This window comes from Acomys minous, assembly GCF_964271855.1.
Source record: "Acomys minous genome assembly, chromosome: 10".
NCBI classification, from domain to species: Eukaryota; Metazoa; Chordata; class Mammalia; order Rodentia; family Muridae; genus Acomys; species Acomys minous.
Genome location: NC_140491.1, coordinates 96,134,914 through 96,162,769, shown reverse-complemented (window position 1 = coordinate 96,162,769; position 27,856 = coordinate 96,134,914). Strand labels below are relative to the sequence as shown.

Below are 27,856 nucleotides of genomic sequence, written 5' to 3'. Positions count from 1 at the left end.
ATGGGTGCTGGGCCTTGAACTCGTGTTAGGTTTGCACAGCAGGCACTGTACCAACCGAGGCACCCCTCAGCCCCACTGCATTTTTGTTTTTTACTTTACTTTTAATCACTTCACTCAATCAATCTCCATGCCACTCCCACACTCCCCTCGCTCTGAAGATATCCTGATAAATGGATATTAGGATGTTTGGGGGGGTGGGAATCCTTGGGGTTTTAACTCTTCCCTAGCAGTGATCTCAGCTCTAAGTGCCCCGCTCTTCCACCCTTTTTGCTTACTGTGTCTAGAGCTGTTTTTCCTGGTCCTCTGCACAATGCTTCCTTCTGAACATGACATCGATAAACAAAACATTTCTGTAGCCGAGCACCACACACCCATGCTATTTCCTGTATCGATCTCCACTGCTGTGGACTCCCTCAGCACATTACAGTCTAGCCCACTTGCATTACTGCTGCAGGGCTTACGGGGCACTTACCTACGAACCTGGGGTATGAGTCTCCCCCCCCCCCCCCCCGATGCAACATCTCACATCTTGAGAGAGTGCGGGACTCAGTTTTTGAACCCTACTCAAGCATCAACTTTTAACCCTACTCTGGTATTACTCAGGACCTCCATGGGTAGGTAGGTAGGCGAGTCCATTTTTTTCTTTCTGACTCCTCTGTGCAGTAAGCCTTATAACGTTTCTACCCTCAGAGGGTTGTTATGAATGTGAAAAACCATGAAAAACCAAATGTCTTGTTTTACAACGGTTTCTGGAGGATGAGTGTCATCTCAAGTAATTTCCTCAAATTCCAGTTGTACAAGCTCTTTGCTATCGTAGCTGTTACCTGTGTCTGATCTCCCCTGTGAGTGCACAGGCTTCTACTTGTCCCAGTTGGTCCCCTGCCATCGTCCTTGAGCCCATAGATTTGGCTTGCCCCACTGTGTGCCTTTAGCTTGCCCCACTGTGTGCTTTTTGATACTGCTCAGAGTTCCTGTTCACGAACTGGCTCTAACAGATAGTTTCTCAAAAGGAGATTGGAGCAGAATATAATAGAGAAAAATCTTCAATGTTTCTAGGCTCTTGAGACAGACCCTTCATCCACCTGTTTTCTTGTTGATGTTATCTGTAGTTAGATAGCCTTAGAGAGCACATTGTTCCTTCAGCCATTCAACAAACAGGTATAGAAACTCACCTGCCCGTAGTAGCTAGACACGCTTGTTACTTGTCAGGCAGTACCAACGCACCTTCACTTCTGTTCTTCGATGGCCTTCCACACTTAACTATACACGCATGAGGTATGATCCCACCCTCCGGGGCTCTAAAACCCGGAAGACAACACCAGCAGCTGCCATTTATTGAGTCTGGAACCTTTCTGAATTAGCCCTGTACCGTGGACACCATGTGGGACACAGAGAACCCAACTTATGTGCCCCAAATCATGTGTGCAGTAACCGGGAACTGAAATATGGAGTCAGGCTTGTTTGCCTCTGCTTTTATTTTGTCTCTTGTGTTACAGAGACAAGGGCTTTTTTCAACTCATCTAAACAGGGCCGTGGCCTAAGTATATACACAAGCAGTATGAAGGCTGCTGCTAGCCTGAAGAGGCAAAACATCTCTAGGGACAGGCGCTCTGGCTGCCATCTATCTCACCACTAAGTGCTCTGGGCTCCTGGTGTCTGCTTGGCTATTCTCCTGCCTGCTGCCAGTCAGCTTCCTGTTTACTCATAGTTTCTGCTTCCTCCTAGCATCTCCCTGCATATGGTTTTGGCCATTTGTGGCCTCCTCTCTACCCCCCCAGGGCACTCTTGTTGTTTCTGTCCCTTTAACCAACTGGTTTAGCCGCCACTCCCCACCTACCCACCCAGGAGGTTTCTGAATCAAATTTAGCAAGGGTGAGAATCTGGTTTGGACAGCTCACGTTTTGTTTTTTTTTTCAATCCCACCCAGATCATAGGTCACTGGTCAGTCTGTGGATTGGTTGCCCCTGGGTCAGGTTCCCACAGATTTACCTAGGGCTGAGCGTGGGGGGTGGGGGTGGAGGAGGAGGAGGAGGAGGAGGAGGAGGAGGAGGAGGAGGAGGAGGAGGAGGAAGAGGAGGAGGAGGCACACAGCTCAGGCTACTCTGAGGTCTTGGTTTTTCCCTGTCAACAGGGCAAGGCTTTAAGGCACTGACTCTCTCACCTTAGCAGCTCTCTGGTCTGGTTCCTTCACTTTTCCGTTTTCAAATACATCTCTTTCAACAACAACAAGTTGACTTTCTAGATGGACCTCACAAGACTCCATCCCTGCAATTACTTTTGCAGCTATGCACTCATGGATTATCTGTAATTGATTGTGTATGTTCTACACAGGGTTTCACGTTCCTGTTATATGGGTTTGAGTGACCCCATTTTGAGGATGGAAGAGCAGTCTTTTCTTCTTACCATGCTTTGTGGGTCTACGTACATTTGAGACTTTTGAATCCAAGTGTACTTTAAAAAAAAACAACAACACATACCTGTGTTTTCTCTTTGTAAGCAGTTCATGTGACACTGTAAACATGTTAAATCTTAAATTTTTTTTTTAGTCTTAAAGTCAGTTCCTTTGATGTTCTTTCTTTTTCTTTTTTCTTTTTTGGCACGTTTTACTAGTATCAGGGTGTTTTTTGTTTTTGTTTTTGTTTTGTAGTCTCTGTAAATCTTATTATCAAGTAACATTTTCTCATCTCAAGAGAACTCCTATCAGACATCCAATCACGTGTTAGCATTTCTGAATGGCACAGCATCCAGTGGGTCATGACCCAGCAAGTGCATCATGACTTGAGAGGAAAGCCATAAGAAAATTAATGCTGTTCTTCCGAGGTTTCCACTTGTGGTTTCCTAAGAGACGGGTCAGGACCACTGAGGCTGTGCATGTGATTTTTCTATAGATGACTGGTGGGAAACGCGTTGGGGTGCTGGGGACAGGGTGCGCTGCGAGTAGTAAGTCCTCAGGAAAAGGAAACTTGGGCTTGAACGGTTGGAACTAAAACTATCCAGTTTATATCTGGGCTGGGTCCAAGTAAGAGGAGACAACAGGACACGCCAAATGACTGAACGCATGGAGTAGTGGGAAATTGTCCTGGAGTCCCCACTATCTCACAGGCTAGCTGTGCTAGACAGCCTCTAAGCACTTGAAGGGACAGATATCCTGTGAATTTTACTGAGAACGTTTTTACTTGCCCATTGTGCACCTAGTACCTTTGCTCTTTTTTTTTTTTTTTTTTTTAAATAAAAAGAATTAGGATTGCATGTGTGCCTGCTTTCAATAGGGGAGAATTACTATTTGTTATTTTTGCTGGTGCTTTGGGGACTATGGAAACAGTTTACTAAGTCACCAGTGGGATTATCTAGGAAGTGTTTTTTTTTTTTCAACTTGCTGTTGTCAGATAAGTCTCCGAATGGCTATTCCTTTGCTAGAAAGTCGATGTTCACCACTTTCATTGTGACAGCCAAAAGTTGAGTCCTTTCACTTGTTAAACAAGCTGGAATTTTTCATTATCATAGCAGATGGGCCTTTCCAGGAAGATGTTAGACCTGTGTATGTGTACCATGGCTGTAATCCCAGAATTCTGGAATACTCTCCAGGGACCCCGCCAATTTAAAGATGGCAACCAGCCCTAGTAACCCTATCCAGAAATGGCATGCTTGCCATGACCACCCACTTTTGAGGCTTCCACACCACACAGGTTTCAAAAGCTAGATTCATCCAGAAAGGTGACTGGTAAAGGGGCCGCTGGAGAAGCAGTTTTTCTTTTTTCCATTTGGGAACAAAGGAAATTACTCCTGTCTTTGTCCGTTTCTTGCCTTGTTTAATAACTATGTTAAGGACGGGTTCCTATACTCCTTCTGTCGTTTCCAGGAAGGACAGATCTTCCGCTCCCCGCCCCCCTCAAATGCTTACAGGGTTTCACTACCTTTTTGATACTCTCCTCTTGAAGGAAAACTCTTCCTCTGTGGCACAAGAAGGAAACTGAAAACTTTCCCGGGCATATTTAGGTGAAGGACTGGAGAGAGAAACCCGTCTGCTCTACAAAAAAATGTAGCATGCGATTTGGGGGGGACGGAGAGGTGTGCTGGAAGACTAATCTGTACCGGGAAGTGGGAGTGATTACCCGTGCCTTTTCGGGAACCGGGACTGATGTGAAAGATGAAAGAAAAGGCGGGCAGTTGGCTTCCAATCCAGGTGTTGCAGCGGTTCCCAAAGCAATGCCCTTAAAAGGGGCTGCCAAGTGGGGCGCGAAGCCGCGGCGATGCCTCGCCTAAGGGCCTAGGGGTGGCTGCTCCCAGGAATGTGCGGCACGCGGGGCGCCAGACCCAACCATTGCACGGGATGGGGGCGCAAGCGCAGGCCGGGTTGCCGCCCCAGCCGGGGAGGCCGAGAGCGGGGGCCGAGGCTGGCGGAGCGGGCGCGGCCGGCGGGCGGGCGGCGCGGGAGGGCTGGGCGCGGCACTAGGCGGTGCGCGGCCGCTTCCCCGCCCCCGGCCGGCGCGCTCTCGGGGCGGTGGTTGAGGCGGCAGGAGGTGGGGACGCGGCGGCGCTGCTCGTCCGCTGCCGCCGGCACCGCGCGCGAACTCCGGTCCATGGCACGCAGGGCGGCGGCCCCCGGAGCTGCTCGAGAGTCGCCGGCCGCGCGCGTCGCGCCGCACTTTTAGGGCGGGAGCCGCGAGCCAGTCCCCGGCCGCAGCCTCCGCCGGCCCGGACGGGCAAGAGGGAGTTCCCGGAGCACCGCGGCCCCCATTTCCCCAGCGCCCCGTGCCCGCGATGATCTTCCCCAGCGGCAGCGGCCACCCCGGCGCCGCCGGCGGCTGCAGGACGCCCTACCGCAAGCAGGTGAGGCTGCCGTGCTCCCCGGGCCTGCGCCGACCGAGCGGGGCGGCGACCGTGTTTCGGAAAGAGGCGGCGGGCGGGGAGATGCCCGGGGGACCCGGACGGGGGACCGGTGGAGAGGTGGGAAGGGCGGGCGCGCGGCCAGGGGCTCCGCCGGCCCGCAACAAGTTTGGGGGTTTCCTGGAGACCTTTGTGTGCAGAGGAGCCCGGAATAAGTCGGGACCGGGCTTTGCATTGCCCTGGGGGGACCTCCAAGAAACCTGTCTGATTCATAGAGAACCCGGAAGACGTAGAGTGTGTGTGTGTGTGTGTGAGTGTGTGTGTGTGTGTGTGTGTTTATTCGAGCGCGCCCCCTTCTTACTAAAAAAAAAAAAAGAAAGAAAAAGGCAAAAAGAAAAGAAAAACAGGAACTTCTGTCACTTTCTCAAGGTTTTCAGAAACACAGGGAAATGCTGAGATAGAGATAGTCAGATACTCGTATAAGCCTTGAGTCATATGCACGCCTTTCCTATTCTAATTTTGTTTCAAACATTTTCTAACACACTGAACTCCAAAAGCACGCTTAAAAGGTTACGTCCGAATCCCCTGCCTGGAAAAAGGAGTGGAACCGGCAGGTTTTAGTTTCGGTCTTTTGTTTTTCATCCTTGTTTTTGAAAGGTTAACTGAAGCCATGATGTGATAAAAATCGCACAGCGTCTCAGCGGCAGCAATAACAAAACCTAGGCTCTAAATTATGTTAAAAATGTGCAGGTCTGTTTAGAGAAAAGGTTAAATTCATTTAGAGGTCAGTGGCAGAATGGTTGTTGAGGGGGAAAAACAGCATTGCAGATCTTTTCTCTCCACAATAAATCTCAAGCCCACATCCTCAGCCACAGAGACAGGTCAATTAAGTTATCCCAGTAATGATACTAGCAGACTGTATCCTTCCATGCAAACTGTGGGTCCATTAAGATCCAGATGTGTGACACTGATGCCTGGTGACTTTCTTGTGGTGGGTCACAGAATTAATGTCCCGGCTGTCCCAGCATCAGGCCATCTGAAATATTTCTGCAGTGTCAAAAAAAGTACTGTTTTTCTATACTCTTCTCTTTGGCTCTTTTGTTAAAAATTCCTTTTAAAAGAAGTAAATGCCCCTGGTTTGTATGCCCACTGTGTCCACTTCCACCTGGATTAAGAAGTCCAGTCTTTGGATTACAGAATTAAAATCTGTACTGATGACTTGGCTGTCATATCTTATTGTTAGGATTCACAAAACGGGCATAGAACTCAACTTCGTGTGGCTTTATTTAAAATAAGTGCCCTCCGATGCTGTGTGCCAGCATCAACTTCTGAAGGGAAGCCAAATCAAACCTAAGTACTCTCCCCACCCACTCCTCTCTACCTGAAAAGATGGCTAATTATGTTAGGGCCTCGTGTGTTCATTTATTTGTTGTCAAAACCCAGCAGGGTCTTAGCTCTGAAATGGGAAAAAGGCTCCAAGGGTGAGGCCTTTTGCTGAGAGACGCTGGAGGTTTGTATGTGGAGGGGTGGGGAGGGGGTGGTGGGGGGGGGGTGAGGAGGGGAGGGAAGACAGCCTGCTGGCTGGAACAAGCTGATAAGATGCTGTCTTTTCACTTGGCTCTCCTTAGATTCAAAGACTAAAAGGGCTGACCGAATCAGAAAAACAAACAGACTTTCTTTTTCTCTATAGGCAAAGAAAGAAATGAATGCGTAGGCATTATACAGACACAAGACCCTGGGTACCAGTGGTATTTGAGTCAAAGGTTTCTTTTGTTCCTATTTTGCCATTCACTGGAAAAGCACACTTCCAGCGCAGGGACCTGGTTACCGTGAGTGACTTCGTGATCTCATCCTGGCTCAGGCTGGATGGGAAATCTAATTAATGCCTTTTATAAGACTTCGTGATGCTAAGCTTGTGCCTTTGCAGTTCATAAACGCTTTCTTCGGGTTGGCGACAGAACTGGCGAGTTTCGAGCGCAGAATGCAGTTTGATCTTAATCTGGAAATACACAATCAGCCGTGAGAGCTGCTTTCAGAAAACTTCCTTGAGGAACAGAAAGGAAAGTAAGGGCTGCATACTTAAGTCAACTTTGGGAAGTCAGAATCACAGAGTGGCAGTAGGTCATGGTCTCTGAAAGGTGTGCTTCCTGCTGGTTGGTGTTCTGGGGCTGAACTGATTTCATCCCATTGGCAATGGCCCTGTGTGGCGGGTAATATCTGTGTCCACTTTACAGTGAACACCGGGGCATGGATTCACTACCACCCAGTCCATACCACCCAGTGTGCGGAGCCGGGTCTTGAATCCTGGCCACTAGCCTTCAGGACTTCATACTGCAGCTGCCTTCTGCCATGTGCATTCCAGGGAACACCTATGCGTAGCTTCTCCATGGCTGTGCCTGTGGGTCCCTAGTCCTCCACCCACCCCTGTAAGTGCGGGTTGTGAGACGGAAGGTGAAGGATGCTCAAAGTTTGATCCGGAGGATAATGAGCTTGTGGTGGTTGGTGGGAACCCTGCTGTCTGGTTTTTGTTCTGCTGAAGGAGAGCCTTTTTTTTTTTTTTTCATTTTACGTATGTAGGAGTCACCCAGTTTCAGCGGAAGCAGAGGTGGGCCTTGCTCATCCTTCTTTTCCCAAGTGCTGTAACCAGGGCACCTGGGATAAACAGGATTTTCCTGCATCGCAGGCCTGTGGGCGCATACACCTGCTCAGCTCAGGCCAGCCGGCGGGCTGTGAGTCCTCCAGTGACTGCTTGCTAGTCAGTGCCTAGATAAAGGCTCTCAGTTCAAGTTTCTGAAGAAATGGACACATACAATCACTGTGGGTTGTGATTCCTTAAGAAGATGTAGTCTGATTATGTGACACCAGCATCCCCCAACAGAAATGAAACCATTGATCAGGACTTTTGTCATTGTGAAAACGTTTCGTTGTGGCTTGAAAGGAAAAGAAAGTGCTTCATACTTGAAAAGGCTTTACGAACTGAAAGTGAATTATTTCCAGTGTTATTTCGGGTTGTGTGTCTTGATTTTTTTTTCTTTTTTCTTTCTTTGCGATTTGTTTTCCTGTTTCCTTCGTGCAGCTCCTTCCTCGGGGTGGTTAACTCAGTGACGTCATGAAGTGTGACTCTTGCAGATCATGACATGGAGTGAAGCCTTTCTGGCTGAGTCTATTGCCCTAGTGGTTTGTCTCAGGGTTTTGGAAGTAGGTGAGTGAGTGTTAAGAATTTCGGTATGCCTGTCTCTTTAACAAATGGGCTTGCCTTCTGATAGGCATGCTAAGCAACTCTTGCTCAGTTCTGGTGAGTAAAGTACTTACCACCCCAGTGTAAGTAGATTTACACAGTTTGCTGCTTTCCTGAGGATTAACGAGGAGTAGTTGCACGTGAGGAAATTCCTCAGTGACTCAAGATGCCAGCAAAAGCTATTGATTACTCCTTGCCAAGCGATTTCTGTTCACGGCAGTTTGTACTGAGTAGATCATGTTTTGTGAAGTTTGTAGATCAAAGTTGTGTGTGGAGGATATTTAAGTGAGTAGTGCCTAAGCCAATCCAATTTTTTTTTTTTTGACAGAGGCAAACATTTAGACAAAGATTGGAGGTGTGCTTGGGGAGAGTAGAAGAAAACAGAATTGGTGTAAATAAAGTTCTGTCTCTTTTCACAGTGTACTCTGTGTGTGTGTTTGCTTGTGATTCTGTAGCATTTATGATTAAAAGTGGCGGTTTGTAGGTGCCTACCCACAAGTTTTTGTGAAACTTAGTCCCCTTCAAGGCTGCACACCGTTCTGTCGGGCGTGCCTTTTGGCATCTCACTACATTTTTCTGTAGTTGACATTATGTTTTGAACACATTTCTGGATTTCATTTTTCCTTCATTTTTTTTTTTTTTGATACAGATAGGCAGCTGTCAAGAGTGGGCCCCACAAGCTGTTACAGTTATTGTATTTTTGATCTGTTTCTTTGTGTGTGTGTGGGGGGAGGGATCTAAATTCTCTGTAGATGTTTCTTACGTTCTCAACCAGTAGTAAATACTTGAGGCCTATGTCTCATATCCTGGCGTCACCTCAGTTGTGTTTAAGCCCCACCATATCCACCTAAAATGGAGAAGGGACTGGAAATTAAATGGGCAGTGAAATTAAATGGCCTGGTTAGTGAAAGCCAGGTCTTTGGGGTCAAGGGCTGTGTCTGCCACTAGGGGGAAAAAAAAAGATGGTGCTTTGTCAAGAGCAGCTGAGCCTCCTGCCGGTCCCTCTTTACTCAGCCTCTGAAAGACATGGAGGGCGCAGGGTGTTCTGGTTTAGTCTGGAGAACTGAGGCACTGTAATTTTGGTAGTTTTTTGTTTGTTCCATAAAGACCTTTGCTCTAAGGGTGTCAGCTAGCATGTTGGATATTGAGTAAAATCAGAATTTCAGATAAACCTTTTTCTTTTTTTTAAAGGTGTAAGTGTCTCAAATATGTTGTGCTGTGTGTTTTTATTTGCTAAATCTGGCAGTTCTATCTTGGGGAACCCAATTCACTTTTTAAAAACCCAGTTATAAAACATGATTATAAAACATCTATTCTTGATTTCTTCCACTGAGAAATTTGCCTCCCAGCTCATCCTTAAGACCTGATGAAAATGCAAAACTCATCCTTTACCTTCTTCAGCCATTTTGGTCAGTGCTTCCTCCTGTTGCTAGTGCAAGACCTTGGCTCAAGTTCTGGCCCTCTCTTTCTCAGGCCTTTTCACTTCCCTGAGCCTGGGGTTCTGCTCAGTAAAGATAATTGTGAGCATTCACAGAGGTGGTTGTTGTTAATCCTTCTAAGGTGTTATTATTATTAATGTCCCTACAGATCAGGCAGCAGCAAGTGGTCCCTGGAGACACTGTGAGGTCCTAAGAGAAGGGGACCCTGTTTACAGCCTTGGGGAGAGGCTCCGTGGTTAGGCTCTGGGCAGCCTCAGAGGAGGTGCTAAGCGCTTGGAGTTGGAAATCAAGTTCTCAACCACATTAAAAAAAAATGGAAATAAAACAAAAACAACTAGTAAGCAGAAAGGTTTGTGTTTTATGTGTATCTCCCTGGAGAACCAGGACCCCTGACCTCTAGTCTATTTTATGGAGGTATTTGAAAGCAGAAAGTAAAAAAGCACCACCCATTGTTAGCCACACCAAAATTAAAAAAAAAAAAAAAAGCGAAATGTTTACATTTGACTGAATACTGACAGATTTGGTCATTAGTGTGGCGCCCAGGATTGGTTTCTTCTACTCCATTCTTTGTGGTGTTTGTATATATTTTGAGTTTTCGAAGAAGTCATCTATACCTTACTTAGAAATAGAAACATTATTTTCCTTTTGTCCTTGGGTGTGGGTAGGTGTTTGGTAGGTATTTGTTTTTCAACTCTGTAAATGTACTTGGTTTGCTACATTCTAAAGATTCTTGGAGTTTAAAATATAGATACATGGTAGACCAGGAGAAAGGGGTTTTCTGGGGTTAGGATAAGGTGACCAAATAAACAGGGAAGCGGAATTCTGGATTAAGCTAATGAATCAATGCCACTGTTTGGTATTTAACACTTTTTAAAGGACAGTGAGAATAAATCAGGTCTTTATTCAGATTACTGTGACCTGGGGAAAAAAGTTATGTGGGCCCCACTTGAAGTATAGGGAATTCCAAAACAATGAAGTTAGCGAAGATTATTTCGTGTTTTTTAATTGCATATCTAATATCATTTCTAAATTTTAGCTTTAAACTATTGGAGCTGAGTGTAGTGGTTATAATGGCAGCACTCAAGAGGCTTAAGGTGGGAGGATTCTAGGTTTAAGGCTAGCCTAAGCTACTTAGTGAGACTTTGTCTCAATAAATGAATAAATAAAGTATGAAAACAAGGCCAGAGGAAATGTTCTAAAATGTTCACTGCTTCTTCTGTTGTAGCTTATGACTGGCTTCCTCTCTTGGTTCTTTATACTGTTTCTTTAACCTTCAGTTCCCTCTTGCCACCAGAATACAAGTATATAGTTCTTGGGTTATCAGATTTTTTTTTCCAAACTGAAAAATCTTGAAAGGCTAGTTATCTTTAGTTTCTCAAAATTGTGGTGAAATACTAAAGTTTCTTTCATGTTGAGAATGTTCAAAAGTAGGATAGGGCCGACCTGTCTGGGTGAGGGGACACTCAGTGTCAGGCCGCCCTCCAGGGCACATACCTGTAGTCCTTGCTGCCTACTGTGGAGATCTGTGGTGAGGGGACAGTCAGTGTCAGGCTGGGCAGCCAAGTAAGAGTTTATCACAAAAATAAAAAAATAAAAAGACCTCCCCCACTCATACACACAGCACTGTTCACACACACACACACACACACACACACACACACACACACACACACACACACACTCTGCTTGTTTCTCTTCTTTGGCCTCAGTTTTTAGGAGTGATTCTTTCTTTGTTATTTCTGATTCTCTACCTTTAAAAAGTTCTATGCTAATTTTTTGGAAATTGTTTACTTTTGATACTTTTTCCCCCTAACATTTAATAACTTAGATTTTCCTATTTTGAACAGACCACCTGAACTCTTTAAAAAAAATTTTAAGGCACTAATTTACATATATGAACAATGTGGACGAGATGCTGTGAGATTTCATATTCGAGGTTACTGTTCTAGTTTGTTTTCTGTGCTGTGTTAAACACTGTGACTGGAAGTAACGTGGGGCGGGGGCGTGTTATTTGCCTTAAGCTTGAATGTCACTGTCCATCGTTGAGGGAAGTCAGGATAGAACTCAAATTAGGAACTTGGATGCAGGGATTGAAGTGGGGACCATGAGAAACACTGCCTACCGACTCGCTCTCCATGGCTTGTTCAGTTTACTCACCCCCCCCCCCACCCCCAACACATCCCACAGTGGACTGCTCCCTCCCACATCAGTCACCAGTCAAGAAAATGACTCACAGACATACCCACCGGCCAGTCTGATGGAGGCAATTCCTCAATTGCAATTCCTTCTTCCAAAGGACGGCTGTTAGTTTGTGTCAACTTGGCAAAACTATCCAGTATAGTTACTTTATAGAATAGCTTTTGTAGTGTTGAGAAATTATCTCAGACGTCTATTTTTTTAACTTAAAATTGTATATAAATATAACAGTTTTATGGACAGATAAATACCCCACACCTTTATTGTCTGTATTACATGTGACAGATTCAAGCTGTTCTGCTTCTGTCACATTCCTCTGGTAGTAATTTATTTTGACTCGTCATGATTGTCTTCATTGGGGACTTCCTTTTGAGCTTTTTTCAAAGCGCAGTGTGGTGGGAGGTGTGACCTCTGAGAGGTGTGTTTCATGTATAACGAAGCAGAGAGGATTTCTGTAAGGCGATAGAAGACAAATCAATTGGGCACTATAGAAGCACTTCTCAATATGCAACCTAAAAGGAGTGTCAGTGGCTAGGGGTTGTTTTTGATGTGTGCTGCAGAGACTCCCAGGCTTGAGTGGCTGAAGGGGACAGTACAGGGCTGCGGGCCAATGGATAGAGGAAGAGAAGAAACAGGGTTACCATGTTAGCTTTTGACTTCACTCGTTCATGCATCGCGAGGTCAGTTGACACCGATCTTTGCAAGGAGTGTTATTTTGGTGCTGGCTAGGCCAGGAACAAAAAAATGTAGCTTCATTATTTCACACCAATCCAGAGTCTTTTTATTTTTTATTTTTTGTCAAGACAGGGTTTCACTGTGTATAGCCTTGGCTGTCCTGGACTCACTTTGTAGACCAGGCTAGCCTCAGACTCACAGAGATCCACCTGCTTTTGCCTTCCTAAGTGCTAGGATTATAAGTGTGCGCCACTGTGCCCAGATTCTTACGGCCTCCTCTCCCCTGCCCGTCATATCAGCCCCATCATCTGGGACTCAGGTCCTCTGTTCTTTGGCCTCCTTTGGGGAACACAGGCTATAAAATCACTTTGGCCTGTGGTAGTGGTGCATGCTTTCACTCCCAGCACTTGGGAGGCAGTGGCAGGCAGATCGCTGTGAACTTAAAGCAAAACAAAACAAAACAAAAAACCCCAAAAGCATCAGTTTGGTTTCCAACCTCTCTTGTAGTCAGCCAGGCCCTGTCTACTCACACGTGCCCACCAGCTCAAGCAGAGTTAGTTTTCTTCGGTTTAGGGAAAAGTTTTAACTGCAACTCAAAAATGCTGGGTAGCATAAGTTATATGGTTTTCTGAATGCTCATGAGTCCTACCTAGGAAGTGAAGAGCTGGTCAGAAAGAGGCACCCAGATAGCTGAGGAGTCCTCCTGCCTGTTGAAATAGCTAGGGGATAGTGAGGACCCAAAACAAAGCAATTGGACTTTTTTATAGGAGGGGATACCAAGTTATACAGATAACTGAGTATACAAGCCCCCTAAGTTGGTACTTAAAAGTATTTAGTTTAGCTAGGCGTGGTGGCGTGCGCCTTTAATTCCAGCACTCAGGGAGGCAAGGGCAGGCAGATCTCTGTGAGTTCAAGGCCAGCCTGGTCTACAAAGCGACTCCAGGACAGCCAAGGCTAACACATAGAAACCCTGTCTTAAAAAGTAAACAAACAAACAAACAAATTAAATGTTTCATTTGTTGGCTGTTTCCTACCAAAGCTTTTGTGACTGAAAGCTGGCTCCTAAGCCAGTGTCAGTGTTTCTGAGGATGGGACGGTGGCTGCATGGTGCGTGCAATTTCAATTCAAGTGGATGCGGAATTACAACAGAGGCTTTGAAGATGGGGAAAGACAGGTTTTACTGGGGGACTAGTGAGTAATTGAAGTTAACAGGATGTAGGGCAGAGGTTGAAGGTCAGAGAGCCTATGAGATCACGTTTGCTAAAATAGATGACTGTGGAGCCAGAGCGTAGAGGGTGTCACAGTCGAAATAGAGATGTCAAAGGGCGTCATGGCAATGGGCTGTGGTGGCTGTTGACATGTTGCTTAGAGAGAGATGAGCTTCAAGAAAAGAAGGTCCCAGGTTTCAGTCTTGCTTAGGAAGTTGAAACGCTTCTGTCCCTTGCTTGCTTATCACTGGGCTGATAGGGATAGCTAGGCCTTTCTGGTTTGTTCTGTTGTTGTTGTTTTGTTTTATTTTGTTTTTTGTTTTTCGAGACAGGGTTTCTCTGTGTTAGCCTTGGCTGTCCTGGACTTGCTTTGTAGACCTGGGCTAGCCCTGAGCTCACAGTGATCCATCTGCCTCTGCCTCCCTGAGTGTTGGGATTAAAGGCATGCACCACCACGCTGGGCAGCTAGGCCTTTCTTTTCAAGAGAGATTTTTCTGCATTTTTTTTAGATGTTATAATAAGGAGGGGTAGGATTGCTAAACTCGGCGGCTGGTGTTCCATCCAGACACCAGGAATGCCAAGTGTTCTGGAGAGTTCACAGCAGTTTCTTGAAAGTTTCCAGTCTTTAATGGGTCATTGTACTGTGGGCTGTACATATTTCACTGCTCTCTTTGGGGGTTGCCTTCAAGTCATTGTGAAGGCTGCCTCACATGAGTGCATAGATTTTTTTTTTCATGACCACCCTGATAGTCTTTAGAGTAGAAAACATACTTTGCAAAGGTTTTTACTTAATTTTTTTTCATTTTTTTATTATTTTATTTTATTTTATTTTTAGTGTGTGTGTGTAGATCAGAGCTCTCCTTCCACTATGTGGATCCCAGAGATCAAACTCAGGTAATCAGGTTTGGCAGCAAGCATCGTTTCCCAGTATGACATCTCAAGGGTGGTGGTGGTGGTGGTGGTGGTTGATAGCTTTGGTCATCCATGTCACTGTAGACCAGTCTGGCCTGTAGAGCCATCAGTTGCATTTATGAAATAAGGAAGGCCACAGAATCTGGGTGTGGTGGTGCACACCTTTGATCCAACCCTCTAGAAGCTGAGGCAGGTGGATCTCTTTGAGTTTGAGGCCATCTGGTATACAGAGAGAGAAAGTTCTAGTATAGGCAGGGCTACACAGAGAAGCCTTGTCTTGAAAAACCAAAAAACAGCAAACAAACAAAAAAGTGTCGCAGGTTAAAACACCTCCCAGTTCAACAGGAATATGCCAGAAAGTACAGGTCATATGATGAGGAGGCCAGGGGACATAAGGAAGAAGTTTCCATGGAAGGGCAGTGAGTTTGCCCTGGCCATTTTAACATCTCCCTACCCGTTGCTGTTATACTCCTCACTGTGATCCCAAGTTTGTTGAGAAGGCAGTTAGACATAGAACAGGAGCCTGGGGAGAGAGCACTGGGAGTTAATGAACACACTCCAGGGAGCGGGATGTCAAAAAAAAAAGAAGTTAAGAAACCAAGGGGAACATGCATTCTAACCAGGAAAGAGCAGGCTGGGCCTTTGACACAGTAGGTGACAGAACTATCAGAACTCTGAAAGTAGGCAGAGCCTCAGCAGGCCTTTCCAGGAGAGCTTGTTGGCTCCAGTAAATAACGCCCAGAGGTCATAGAAGACAAAGGCTGGCAAAAGGCAGTGGAATTGTCGTCAGTTGGGAGGCCAGAGTGAGTGTGTGAGTGAGTGTGTGTGAGAGTGTGTGTGTGTGTGTGTGTATCTGAAGTTTCCACAGAACACTGTGTGTGTAATGGGGCAGGAAGGGGGAGCAGGAGGAAGCACATTCCAGAAGGTTTAAAGAATAGATGAGTGAGGAGGGTGTGTCTTTTGGAAAGTCAGGCAGAAAAAAAAAAAAAAAAAGAGTCCCTCCCAGTTGGAGAGTGACAGCCCTGGACAGACTGTTTTAGGATCTGTGTTTGAAGGTACTTTGAATTGTTGGTGGGTCTGCTTTACTTTTAAGAGCGACAGAGGCAAGTGTTAGCGCTACAGGAAATGGCTGTGGGAATGGCAGAGCCTTCTAGGCTTAGGTGTGAGATGGAGACACTGAGGGTTCTTGAGAAGTTGGGGAGCACAGAACAGGAGATGAGTAAAGGATGAGTAAGCGGTGGTGAGGGCAAAGCAGCCTGAGTCAGCGTGATCATGCTTTGCAATAAATGGGGTGGGTTCAGGAGAATGGGTTTGCATAGCATCATCATTGGTAAAGCAAGAATTGTATACAACTTGAGCATTGTTAGGGATGCTGAGGAGGCAGGTAACTCAGGGGGTCATGCATGCTCAGAATAAGGAGCCTGGCAGTCTGGCAGTTCTCTTCAGAAACTTAAGTCTGGAGAGTGAGGCAATTATTAAAAAAAAAAAAAAAAGACTTTGTTATTTCAGTCCCCCCTTTTTAAAATAAAATATATTTTGACCATTTTCTTTCCCCTCTTCCAGCTCCTCCTAAATCCTCCCCACCCACCTTGATGTCCTTTCTTTTACTCTGGATCAAAGACAACACAAAAAACAAAATGGGGAAAAACTAAAATTAAAGCAAGTTAAAAAAGAAGAAAGTAAGACAAAACAGAGCAAAAAGCACACATTAAACACACATACACACACGTACAGAGAGGGAGATGGGGAGAAAGGGAGGGAGGGAGGGAGGGAGAGTGTGTCCCTTTTGTGTTAGCCAACTACTCCTAGGCATGGGGCCTGCCATGGGGTGTGGTTGATAGGCAGCGTCAAAATCTTGAAACTAGAGTAATTGTAAGAAGGTCACCCCTGAATCGCTGGCTTGGGAATAAGGGCAGGAACCGTGCCCTCCCATGTGACATTGTTGAGGTAGGTAAGTGAAAGAATGGTGTTGCTTCCCCTGTATGGGCTGCGGTCTTGGGTGGCCATGACTATTACAGTGTAGCTCTCCAGTACTTGCAGAATTACGCCTCCCTGTCATTTCTGTTACAGCATTTTTAGACTTAATTCGGTTGTGTTAATTTTTCTTTTCTTTTTAATTTAAATGAAACAAGACATCCCGTTGTAGCCCAGGCTGGCCTTGGAATCATATACTTCTCCCCTGGCTTCCCAAGTTCAGGAATTATAGTCCTGTACCATGCAAATCTTGTATTATTATTATTATTATTATTATTATTATTATTATTATTATTATTATTATTATTATTATTATAGAGATTTTAGCCAACTGTGCACCACAAACTGAATATTGTGGGGTTTTCTTTCTTTTCTTTCTTTCTTTTCTTTTTTTTTTTCCTCCCCTGACCTGCAGGCTAAACTTGAGTTTAGGAAATTTCACTGACACTGTTTGAAAGCATCACAAGTTACTTTAAAGTCAAAGTGTGGAAATAGTGCGGATGGTTGCGACCACATTTCTTACGTTTCTTAGATCTTTGCTCAACGCAAAAACTTGGGACAATGGCCACTTGACATTCTTGAGATGGAAGATGCGGTCACATGAGACATCTGACGTAGCTTGCTCTCACTTGTCCCCGCCTCCCTCGAGGTGTTCCCCTCACAAGTCAGTTTACGTAGAAGAGTGTGGGGGTCAAGGAAATTGTGTGATTGTGGTAGTGGGAGAAGAGTGCCACCACTCCATTCATAGCAGATGTGAGGAAGATCTCAAACAGCAGCTCTCACTGAGAAAGCAAAGACGATTGTGCCAGTACTGCCCACACCTCTAAATTATACAGAGATGCTGAGTGATCTTGAGCGAATGCTTCCACAATTAGGCATTTTGCTTCTTTCCGTGGCTGGTTTTTAAGTTCCTGAACTCTGTTTCTCAGTTGTGTGCACTGAGATTTTCAGATCTATTAAATGTTGAAATTGCTCCAGGAATTAAAACACTCGGTATGCAAAGAAAGTTGGTGCTAACACACACTGCTTAGTATTGCCCTAGGAGAGTAACAGTTTAAGATGTCAGAGAAGTTTTTGAGGCTCTGCAGTGAAGAAGTTTGTCCAGTTATTTATGTATTTCATTTACTTTCGGGAAGTATTTGGTCCCAGGATTCCTTCTTTTGTTTTGTTTTGTTTTAAGGTTTTTTTTTTTTTTTTCGGTTTTTCAAGACAGGGTCTCTCTGTGTAGCCTTGGCTGTCCTGGACTCGCTTTGTAGACCAGGCTGGCCTCGAACTCACAGCCATTCCACCTGCCTCTGCCTCCCAAGTGCTGGCATTTAACATGTGTGCCACCACACCCGGCCATCCCAGGATTCCTTAATCCTAAGTTTTTAACAATATGTTTTGAAACAGTTTGAGCCAAGCTGACTTTAAAGGAAGCCTTTCCATTTGGTGTTGGAAGCCGGGTAGTGTAGACAATCTAGCCAGCTGCTCCTTTTATTTCCTCTGACAGAATTGATACCCAAAGTCATCCAGTGATGGTGAGGGCTCCTCCCCCTTTTAACAGTTTTACTTGTGCGAATAGGCCACATCCTTGCACCAGGGCTACCCTAATGAACATTAGTAAAGATTGTATATTTTAAGGGATAGTTTCATGGGCTTCAGAATTCTTCTCATTGTGCATTTGAAAGCTACCCTCTGACCTTAGTAGTCCTGTGGCAGTGGCCTGTTAAACGAAGCCACTATCTGTCACCTTTTGTTTTTTTCTCTGCTTTTAGTTTCTTCTCTCTTAAGGCCAATTTCCCTACCTCTTTTATTACTTTTTCAAGCATCTTCTATCACATCAGGGTAACTGCGACTTGGGGATTCAACCCAGTTTAAAGTACCAGTGATCTGGAAAGCCCACACACAATTATTAATGAATACCCTTTTGTTCTCAAAATTAGTTTTGTCGTTTCCATATAATTGGCTGTGGGTAGGCAAAATTTGACATGATGTTAGCCTCTTCCTGCTTCCCTTACTGTCTAGCATTGCAGGGTTTCCTCTGCGGTTTCTAGGTGCAAGTTCCTGTGTAGAGGAGACCATGGCTGAGGTTTTGCAATCCGGCTGTGCCAAGAGCCCATCAGGATGCCCGCCATGTGCACTGGCTGGCCACGCACATACGCTGTTACCACTGAGATAATTGCAGACACCAAGTGCTCACGTGTTGAATTTGCTTTTAACTGTCGTTCAGCGCTCATAGCTGACTACTGTGTGGGGAAGTAGTGTAAAGCCGGGTATTGGTAGGTGCACACCTGGAACTAGCACTGGAGAACTAGATGGCAGGACGAGTCTAAGTTCTAGGCAGCCAGCAATGCCTAGCATGACTCAGTCTCAAATAAACAGCTGCATGATATTGAGAGACAAGGGAGAAAGTGTTTGGAGTTCTGGAAGGTCCTTCCACTTGTCAGCTAGTCAAATATGTGCAGTGGGACTGGGGACAGTACCCAGTGGGATTATTGGTGGCCAAGGAGGACCATCAGTAGAGGTTGACTGTGGTACTGTCGGTGCCTTCCATGGCTTTCCCAGTGCTGGCCTGACAAGTGTTTAAGCTTTGTCGCTCCAAGTCTCTGCCACTCTTCACTGCAACTTAGAAGCAGCCATGGATGATAAAGGGGATGGCTCTTGTAAAACTTAAGTACGGAAGCCAGTGTGGGCTGTGTGTGTTCTGTGTAAGTTAAACAGCAAGTGCAACCATAGGAAAGGTGGGTTTGGCTCACAGCTTGGCCAGAAGGTTTTGAATTTCAGGTTCAATCTTAGATGACTTTGGTGGTTATACATGGGGAGGCATTTTTGTATATATGTCATCAGTGCTGTGTGTGTGTGTGTGTGTGTGTGTGTGTGTGTGTGTGTGTGTGTGTGTGTGTTGTCCATGCATATGGAGTCCATAAGTTGATGTCAGGTGTGTTCTTCTATCTCCCTATACCTGTATTTTTGAGACAGGTCCCCCAGTGAACTTGGAGCTCACTGGATTGGCCAGACTCCCTGGGGCCTTGGGGCCTTCTCCTCTTCCTCCTCCTATTCCCTGTCTCAGCTTTTTTTTTTTTTTTTTTTGGAGTGTAGATATTAGGATATGAACTTAGGTCCTTATGTTTCTGTAGTAAACACTACAAACTGAGCCATGCTCCCAGCCTTACCTTCTAAAGATTTGGTCATACTGAAATGGCAAGAAAGTTGTAAAACACAAAAGGCTGCCTATAGCAAAATGCGTTCCTTTAACATGTTTTTAGTGACACAGGTGTTTGACTAGCATAAAAACAAATAGTGCCAGAGCCCCAAAGTGCCATTCACTAAGGTCATTTCAGCAGCAGTAGCTTATGTCCTGTTCCGGTGGCCATCCTCTGAGAGGGGGGGGGTAAGAGCCATGCCCCCTCTGTGACACCCAGAGAGGCTCTGCCGCACACTTCTTCCCTGGTATTTGCTCTTACCTGACATGCCATTCTAACTCCAGCACTTGTAAGACATTCTCATCCTGTCTCCCTGTACCCCGATTTCCCTCTCTGTTCACCTGTACCAGTTATGGTGTTTAGTTCCCTTTGTTTAGACAGTAGACTATAAAGAAGGTCACATTCCAGGATATTAGGGGTGTGTGTGTCAAAACTCCAGCGTGCCTTAGGGCAAACATTTGATCACTAACAGCCTGGTACCAAGTGTTCATTCATTTGAGACAGTTGATTGGGCCTGTGAGTGAGGCCAAGATACTTAAAGACACATTCATAGTTGTTACAGTAACTTCCTCAATGGAAGTATTGTGCTGTACCCGTTGAACATAGCCAGCCGTAAGGATGTTTTCTCTTTCATGGCTGATTTAGAACTCATAGGTCAGAAGATACATCTTTATACAGATGGCTGAAATAGGCAGGTGATGCTGGAAGCATCTACTTCTAACTGTAGCCCTCAAGGAGCTTGAGAATTGCTGCTCTGCCTCAGCAAAAGTCCATTCCCACACTTCTGTCCAGAAGCTTCTCCCAGCGTCTCTCCCGGGCTTTTGTTAGACCATTAGGAATGGTAGCAGAGCCCTATCTTGCCACCTTCTGGTCACCTCCCTCTTCTCTCTTAAGGTATACCCGAAACTCGTGCCAGGACTGAGCCCCAGGTGCTGTGGTTTTCATCCACCACACCTGATGGTAGTGTGGGTGGAGTGGAAAAACCCAGCCACTCTCCTCGTACTGAGCAGGGGATTCCTGGGCCACTGCCTTGGAGACGTCAGGTTGCCTCTGGGGAAGTGGGATGGACTCTACTAGGGAATATTGTTGTAGCATGGAGATTCCTGTCCATTAGCAACTTTCTTTTAAAGGTTATTTTAGGGCAGTTGTGTTAGCGTAAAGTGGTGTTAAAATGCAACGTGTTAAGACTCGGACAAGAACTTAGAGGTGATATGTGCTTTATTGACAAACAGGCGTTTCACTTCTCAGTTATTTAGCCTTCACTTAAAAAAATAGTCTCTCTTTTGTTAATCGAGAACAAACCTCAGATGGTGTTAATTTGTAGGGAAATCAGCCAAGTTAGCCATTGCTTTGCACAAAGGGTTGTTGCTTGTGTGTAGTGGTTGCTTGAATTGTCCCTTAACCTTTTGGTTGGGTGTACTTCCTCTTACCAACTAGATTGCTGAATGTATCCATCTTGTACTGTAATTTACGCATCTTTTAAGGGCCCAGCATTTGCTGAGTCTACTCAAGAGTTTCTTTCAAAACCTTTTTTTAAAAAAAAATCATATTTAAGACAAGGATTTACTCGGGGGGGGGGGGGGGGGGCCAGGGGGGCCCAGTTGTCAAAAGCCGCATCCAACATGTGAGGTTAGGGATGCTTGGAGGTCATTTTCTCAGTAAGTTTGTGTCCTTGCTTGGCAGTGTCAGCTGTCCACCTCAGGTGCTCGGCGCTCTGCCCCACGTGCGGTCACTGGGATGGTCAGAGCAGCCGGTTATGGGCTGTGTTGGTTCCCATCTCGGGAAGCACGGAGTCTTGTAACCTAGACAACTGGAGCTTGAACTTGTGACATGTCAGTTCTAGCCAGGGATGCTGTAGAGCCTCTCCCGCCGGAAGGATGGTTGCTTTGCACTGTCAGAGCAAGGAAACAGAAATTGCTTGGCTCGGCTGGCCTCAGGATCCGGAGGGTGTGCCCAGAGAGCCTGCAGTTTTAGAATCAGGAGACGCCTTTTCCTGTTGTCCCTCGAAGTGTCCATTTCAGGGACAGACTCTCTCAGCTGTGGCTCTTCCCTACTTCGCTGTTTCCTAAATGTGGTCCCAGTCAGAATCTCAAAAGTGCAAATGATTGCTCTGTCTTCTGTCGTGGCATACCCAACACGGTGAGGGGCAGCTGAGGTTCTGTGGGTGACTTGGAAACACGTAGAAATCTGAGGAATTCCTCAGGAGTTATTGTGTGTGTCCTGTCAGTGGTAAGGAATGAACTGTCTCTTAATAGTAATCTTTAAGCCTAGAGGTGATACAGGCAGTAAATGTACATGGTGCTTAGTGGAGAATGACAAGTTGATAAGCAATCGAGGCAGAATTGACTCTAAAGAAAAATAGGGGTACTTCACTTAGAGCCGACGTAAGAAATGCTGACAGCACACATTCCTTGGAACCTTCATTAGCCTGAGTCCTGAGCCTGAGTCCTGATAGCTAAAGTCATGCACTAGAGCCATCCGAGTGTCTGCAGGAAAGGGCTTCAGGGGTCAGGCTGCATAGATGCTGAGCCAGCAGAACCTCCTAGGCCACCGTACTTCCGGGGCCAGGCTGAAACTCAGGTACCAGGATGGGGAGAGCCTTTTCTGTTCGCATTTTCCTTCTTGACACATTTTGCCCTGTCAAAGTTTCAAGCAACTCCCTGTGGTTTGTAGGTGCATGGGTCCACGTGTGTGTGTGTGTGTGTGTGTGTGTGTGTGTGTGTGTGTGTGTGTGTGTGTTCATGCCAGCATGTAGCTGAGGGTCTTGTGAAGAAGATACAGCAAGAAGGAGAGGTACCAAAGCATCTCAGAGATTAAGTACAGGGATGGCAATGAATTGGCATTTTCCTCCTTTGTTGACCTTTCTTCTTATTCTCTCTGCTGTCACCTCAGGGTGCCCAAGGCTTCCTTAGACAGCAGATACAGGAACAGTTCCAGGGTTTGTACCATCATACAAAACCCCCACCATCAGCACACAGGCTGGCAGCCCAGGCAAGAGGCCACCAGGTGTGCATCTCCTGTCACCACCCTCAGATAATCAGCCTCTGTTCGTGTACTTTCCAGTAAATTCATTACCGTTCTTTGGGACGAGGTTTTATTGATTCAAAGCTCTTAATAAAATGTAGAAGCTTAACCCGGAGCTTATTCACCCCTCCTCTGAAAGGCTATAAAAAGAAGCATTCTGATAAAAAAAAAAAAGTTTGTTACTATAATATAATCTTTTATCATCATAACCACCCAGCCTCATATAGGATGCTATTTTGAAAGTTTTGACTCCTGTACATTTCATATGATATATGGCTTTTGACTAGCTAGTAAGAAATGCAGGCAGAAACATCTAGAGTTGGAGCTGTCATAGATTTGGTAAACATCGAATACCTTGGGATCAAATTCATTGAAAACGGCAACTTTTGTAACCATGTAGGAAGCGTGCTTGTCACTTGTGAAATCTTCCATTCAGTGAAAAGTCCTGAGAGAAACCGAACATAACCTTGTGAGTGTGAAGACGTGTGATCCCTGTCCTGGGTAGGTTTAACAAAGGTGATTCGGTGGCTTATCAACATAGGGACCTTATTTCTCTCAACTCTGAAAGGTGATGTCTAGCTTGGGCAGCAGCACTGTTGGGTCTGGTGAGAGCTTTCTTTCAGGTTGCACACCACCGCCATCTGTGCAGTATCATGAGTAGGGCCTATCTCTTAAGAGGTGTCCAGGACTCTGTTTTCTAAGGGCACTAATCTCATGCCCGAGGGCTCCACCTTCATGATGTGATTACCTCCCAAGGGTCCAATCTCTTACTACTTGTCATATTGGGCAAAGATCATAATTTCCACATATTTGGGATAGATATAATTTGAAAGGGACACAATTTAATTAATAACAAGTGGTTTGACTGTAAATAAATAGCAGCCATCAAACTGACTTCTCAATAGCTATTTAGATCATAGTTTAATCTACATTAATAAAGTTAGAATGTTTACATTCACAAAAGCATTGGGTGTGATTGTGTACATATGTAGTCAAAGCATTGGAGAGGATCAAAAATTTGAGGCTAGCCTGGTCTACATATGGATTTCCTAGCTAGCCTGGGCTATAACTAGGACTTCTCACAAAACAAACTACTACTGAGACAGTTCTTGTCCAAAAATGAGATTTTTACAATCAGAACACATTCTCATATTCTCATTCTCTCTCTCTCTCTCTCTCTCTCTCTCTCTCTCTCTCTCTCTCTCTCTCACACACACACACACACACACACACACACACACACACACACACACACACCCTCTGAGACATGGTATCTGATGGTTTGGCTCTTAAGTTTTCCTGTTGAAATGTTGATAATAGTCAATCTTCTCACCCTTCCAGTTAGTTCAGGAATATAGTCTCTTAATGGAGTTTTAGGACCAATGGTACCAGCTTAAGATTTTAGCTTCTTGTGAGCACAGGTTGATGATACAGTATACTGGGTGGAGGGAAAATATCCTTAGTGGTGGTGAAAGATGTGTATGTTGCTGGCTTTTTTGTTCTACTCTCCTTCAAGCTTGAGAACAGCACAAATGAAGCCACCGTAATGGAACATGGGCCCATCTCTTAATACCCTCCACCATGCTCATCTCCACTTCCGGTGCTGGAATTCCAGGGTTTCAGACAGGGCCTCTAGCCAGTGCATGTGTACTTGAGAACCTTCAGGTTGTTACACTGACCAATGAGAAGGTCCAGGCCATCTGGTGCATTTGAGCAGAAAGCCTTTCCTAGGCAAGCACCTATCATCGCACTCCCCACCCCCACCCGCCTTTCACGTCTTGCCACTTGAACTCACAGTGTGATTTGTTCCATCCTGTCTTCAATGTGCTTGTGCACAGGAGTCCAAGAGTAGGAGACGGGAGTCTGTGGAGCTGCTGTGTATGGGTTAGTTTTAAGATTAGAACTGGCTGTGGCACATTTAGAGAGAGGCCTGGGAAAGGCGGGCTTGGCACAAACAGCACTGGCTGAGAACTTTCTATAAGCTTGACGTTTTCCTGAGGGGTCTGTAGTCTGACTTACAGAGATGTCTGGTCAATTCTCACTGGAATGGAATAGGTGGCATCAAGACGGGGAAAGAAGTCACTTTGCCAAGGACAAATAGAATGCGTGACATCTAAGCTCTGTCAGTCTGCTCTCAGCGTCTACCCTCTCATCCCCAGGGCTAGAACACTTCCTTCAAGGTCATCCTTTAGGTTTTGAGGAATACCACGCAGAATGACATTTACCATCAAAGACTTAAATAGGATCGAAAGAAGTTAAGTTTAGTTGTGTTCTGTAGCAATACTTCAGAAATAACTTGAGGCATCCGCTCTTTTCTAATGACATTTATTTTCCTGTTGTGTGACAAAACTTTCTTGGAAGACATAACACACAGATCTACCCACCCCACAGAAGAACCCACATAACCCAAAGTATGGATACCACCAAAGTCCAGTCTGAGCCAATGAGTTTTTTTTTTGTACCCCTCCCCCCTGAGCCAATGAGTTTTATTGGGCTTCCTTACGGAAGTGTGGGTGAGGGTTCACTTAAAGGAACAAAAAGAACTCAAAGACAGCTGCATCACCCGGACCTACCCCAGCGTGTGACAGCTCAGTGTGGGGAAACCTGGAGCATACTGCACAGCCTGCAGGCAGCTCAACAGGTTGGTGACTGTCCTTTCCAGGTGTCCAGTCTAAACCTTTTCCAGACAGCTTAGCTGTTTTCTGCTTCCTCTGGGCAGCTTGGTTTGGCTGGAAGTTGTCTTTGTAGGTTACAACTCCGCATCTGTTGTTGACTTTGGCAGGGAGGAGGCCTAGGAATCTGGTCAGTTTCAGGGACTTCCTGATGCTATTTTGAATTGTTAACTTAAAGACCATCCCTAGAGGATGGAATGTAATGTTTGAATCTTCAGGAATCTCTTAGACAACACTCCATCCCTCCTTCCTGTTTTCGTATTGTTTTACCTGCTTTTCCACAATGATCCCTGAGCCTTGGGCAGCTACAGTTGTCTGCTTGTGTTGAGGAATTTGGCCACTAGGCTACAGCATCACTGTGCCACACGTTCTCCAGACACTTGATCTCCAGAGCATCACTGGTGGTTATGAGCTGAGGCCGACCACAGTGGTTATCTCTAGGTGTAAACCCACATATTCAGAAGGCAATTTGGCAGACACATCACATTCATCTAGTAAAATAATGGAAGTAGCTTCCCCATGGGACTGGTGATCTTCCTGCCGTGGGTTGATTTTTTTTGGAGGGTGGTTTTTTGTTTTTTTGTCCTGGCTTAAAATGCCAACTTCCTCTTGTGGAGCAGGCCTTAATGCCTGTAATCCCTGCACGTGGGGGGCAGAGGCAGGCAGACCTCTTTGAATTCGAGGCCAGTCTGGTCTACAAAGTCCTGGACAGCCAAGGCTACACAGAGAAACCTTCTGTCTCAAAACAAAACAAAATAAAATTTGACCCCAAAGCTGTTGGTCTAACCCACAATAGAGAAGCCATTGTAGGGCAAGCAGGTCTATCGTGCCTAAGTAGTATGCCGGTACTGAGACACACAGGGTCCAAAGCCAAGCAAGAATGTTGGTGACAGTTCTCTATCAGCTGCCTGTTTGGCCCTTCCATCTCTATGAAAGACAGCTAGCAGGGACTTTTCAGTTAGGTCCCATCTTCTTCATGTCCTGTAGTCAAAGCATGTGGAGTCTAGCAATCGGGTCTTACTGTCTAGTTCTGGCATACCACCAAGAGCAGTAGCAACAGCCTTTTTGGGTTTGTGTGCCCCCAGTCTTCTCTGGCCCAATAACTCACAGGAACGTAGCCCACCCCTAGCACTGGAGTTTTTATTTGTAACCTCATGGCTTCTGGGAGTTTCCCTTCCCACCCATATAGGGGTACCTTTTGGATCCATTTCCCCTTTTGGTTAACCTAGCCTCAGTAGAGTTGTAAGGTATACGGGAGGACCATTGCACCTTATCGACTCTCCAATGGCTTTCAAAATCTGCAAAACTCTCAGATAATAGCCTTATATCGTCTGTATAAAAAACCTTTTCCAGAGAATGGGCATGACGAGGCAACATCCCAAACCACCATCCCATTACAACTTTTCGCCTTGGTGAAACTTCACTCTTGAAAGTCTGCTGTCATCGGTCCTCAGCAAGTGTCAGGTGACCCCAGAGGTTCACTCACACCTAAGATGACACCAAAGTTGAATATGAGCAAAATCTATGGCATGGAAGTGCCCCACGCATTCACGTCAGTTGCTTCCTCCCAAGATCAAGGTTGGGTACAAAGCATGGATAAGGAGGCGTGAGGCTAGCTTAAATACTCACTGTAATCCTTAGTCATCCTCTGAGCCCTTGCGTTTCTCTACTTGCAGCTATTCCATGGAGCCCCCTACAACATTTCTCCACACTTGATAAATTCAGTGGGCCTGATTTAATTGGCTCAGACCCCAGGGGTAGCGGGTAGATGGTCTTGGCCTGCGCCTGCCCCCTCAGCTGCACCTTCTGGCTCCCTGTTGCTTCCCCATTCACCACACACTTGGCTGCTGGGGAATTCCCATCTGGGCAAATCACTTCCACTCCTAGTATTTTTGCAGGAGGGATATATACCCTCTTCAGTCTGGGTGATAATTACCCGGCCTTGGGACAGGCTTGCTCATCTTCAGCTGTGTTGTTCTATCACAGGTGTTCTTCGGGCTTAAAAGCTGCCTGGCAGCTCCTTAGCACACAGTTTGGCTTTCTGTCAAATTTTCCCTGGGATCTCCAATTTGACACAAGTCCTGCCATGTTTTTTGTCTCTGAGTAATCCAGGCAAACCTCTTCCTCTGCTTTATCTTTAAAATTTTCCTCTACATTATTATTATTATTATTATTATTATTATTATTATTATTATTATTATTATTATTATTACTACTACTACTACTACTACTACTACTTTATAAATACTCTTTACATGCTGGTCTTAGTCACCTAGCCCTGCCAGCACCTGTCCAACTTTATAAAGTTCTTGCCTCACATAGGGCTCAGCAAGGCCAAGAAGGTTCCACACCAGCCTCCAGGTCACTGCTGTGTCCACCTTTTCTTAACTCATCCATAAGCAGAGTTCTACCCAGCCCAGTGAACTGGGGTTCAAACACAGCTCCTTGTATTCCTAGTTCCCTCAATAACACCTGCCCCTCCTCTCTGGTTCTCCATCCCTGGACA

The 27,856-nt window shown here is 45.6% G+C and overlaps 1 protein-coding gene across 12 annotated transcripts in view; it reads left to right on the top strand.

Moving 5' to 3' along the window:
• RBMS1 (RNA binding motif single stranded interacting protein 1) overlaps window positions 1-27,856 on the top strand; it is a 224,000-nt gene that overhangs the window by 81,944 nt on the left and 114,200 nt on the right. Inside the window, exons 1-2 of one of the 12 annotated variants that reach the window (XM_084798494.1) lie at window positions 4,515-4,830; window positions 6,518-6,656. The exons of 8 other annotated variants lie outside the window; for them this stretch is intronic. In XM_084798494.1, coding sequence (XP_084654620.1) covers window positions 6,534-6,656 — 123 coding nt within the window. In that variant the 5' untranslated portion in view covers window positions 4,515-4,830; window positions 6,518-6,533. Of the gene's footprint in view, window positions 1-4,514; window positions 4,831-6,517; window positions 6,657-27,856 lie in introns of those variants that run through there. 3 more of the 12 variants (XM_084798487.1, XM_084798488.1, XM_084798489.1) reach the window with 3 other exon arrangements.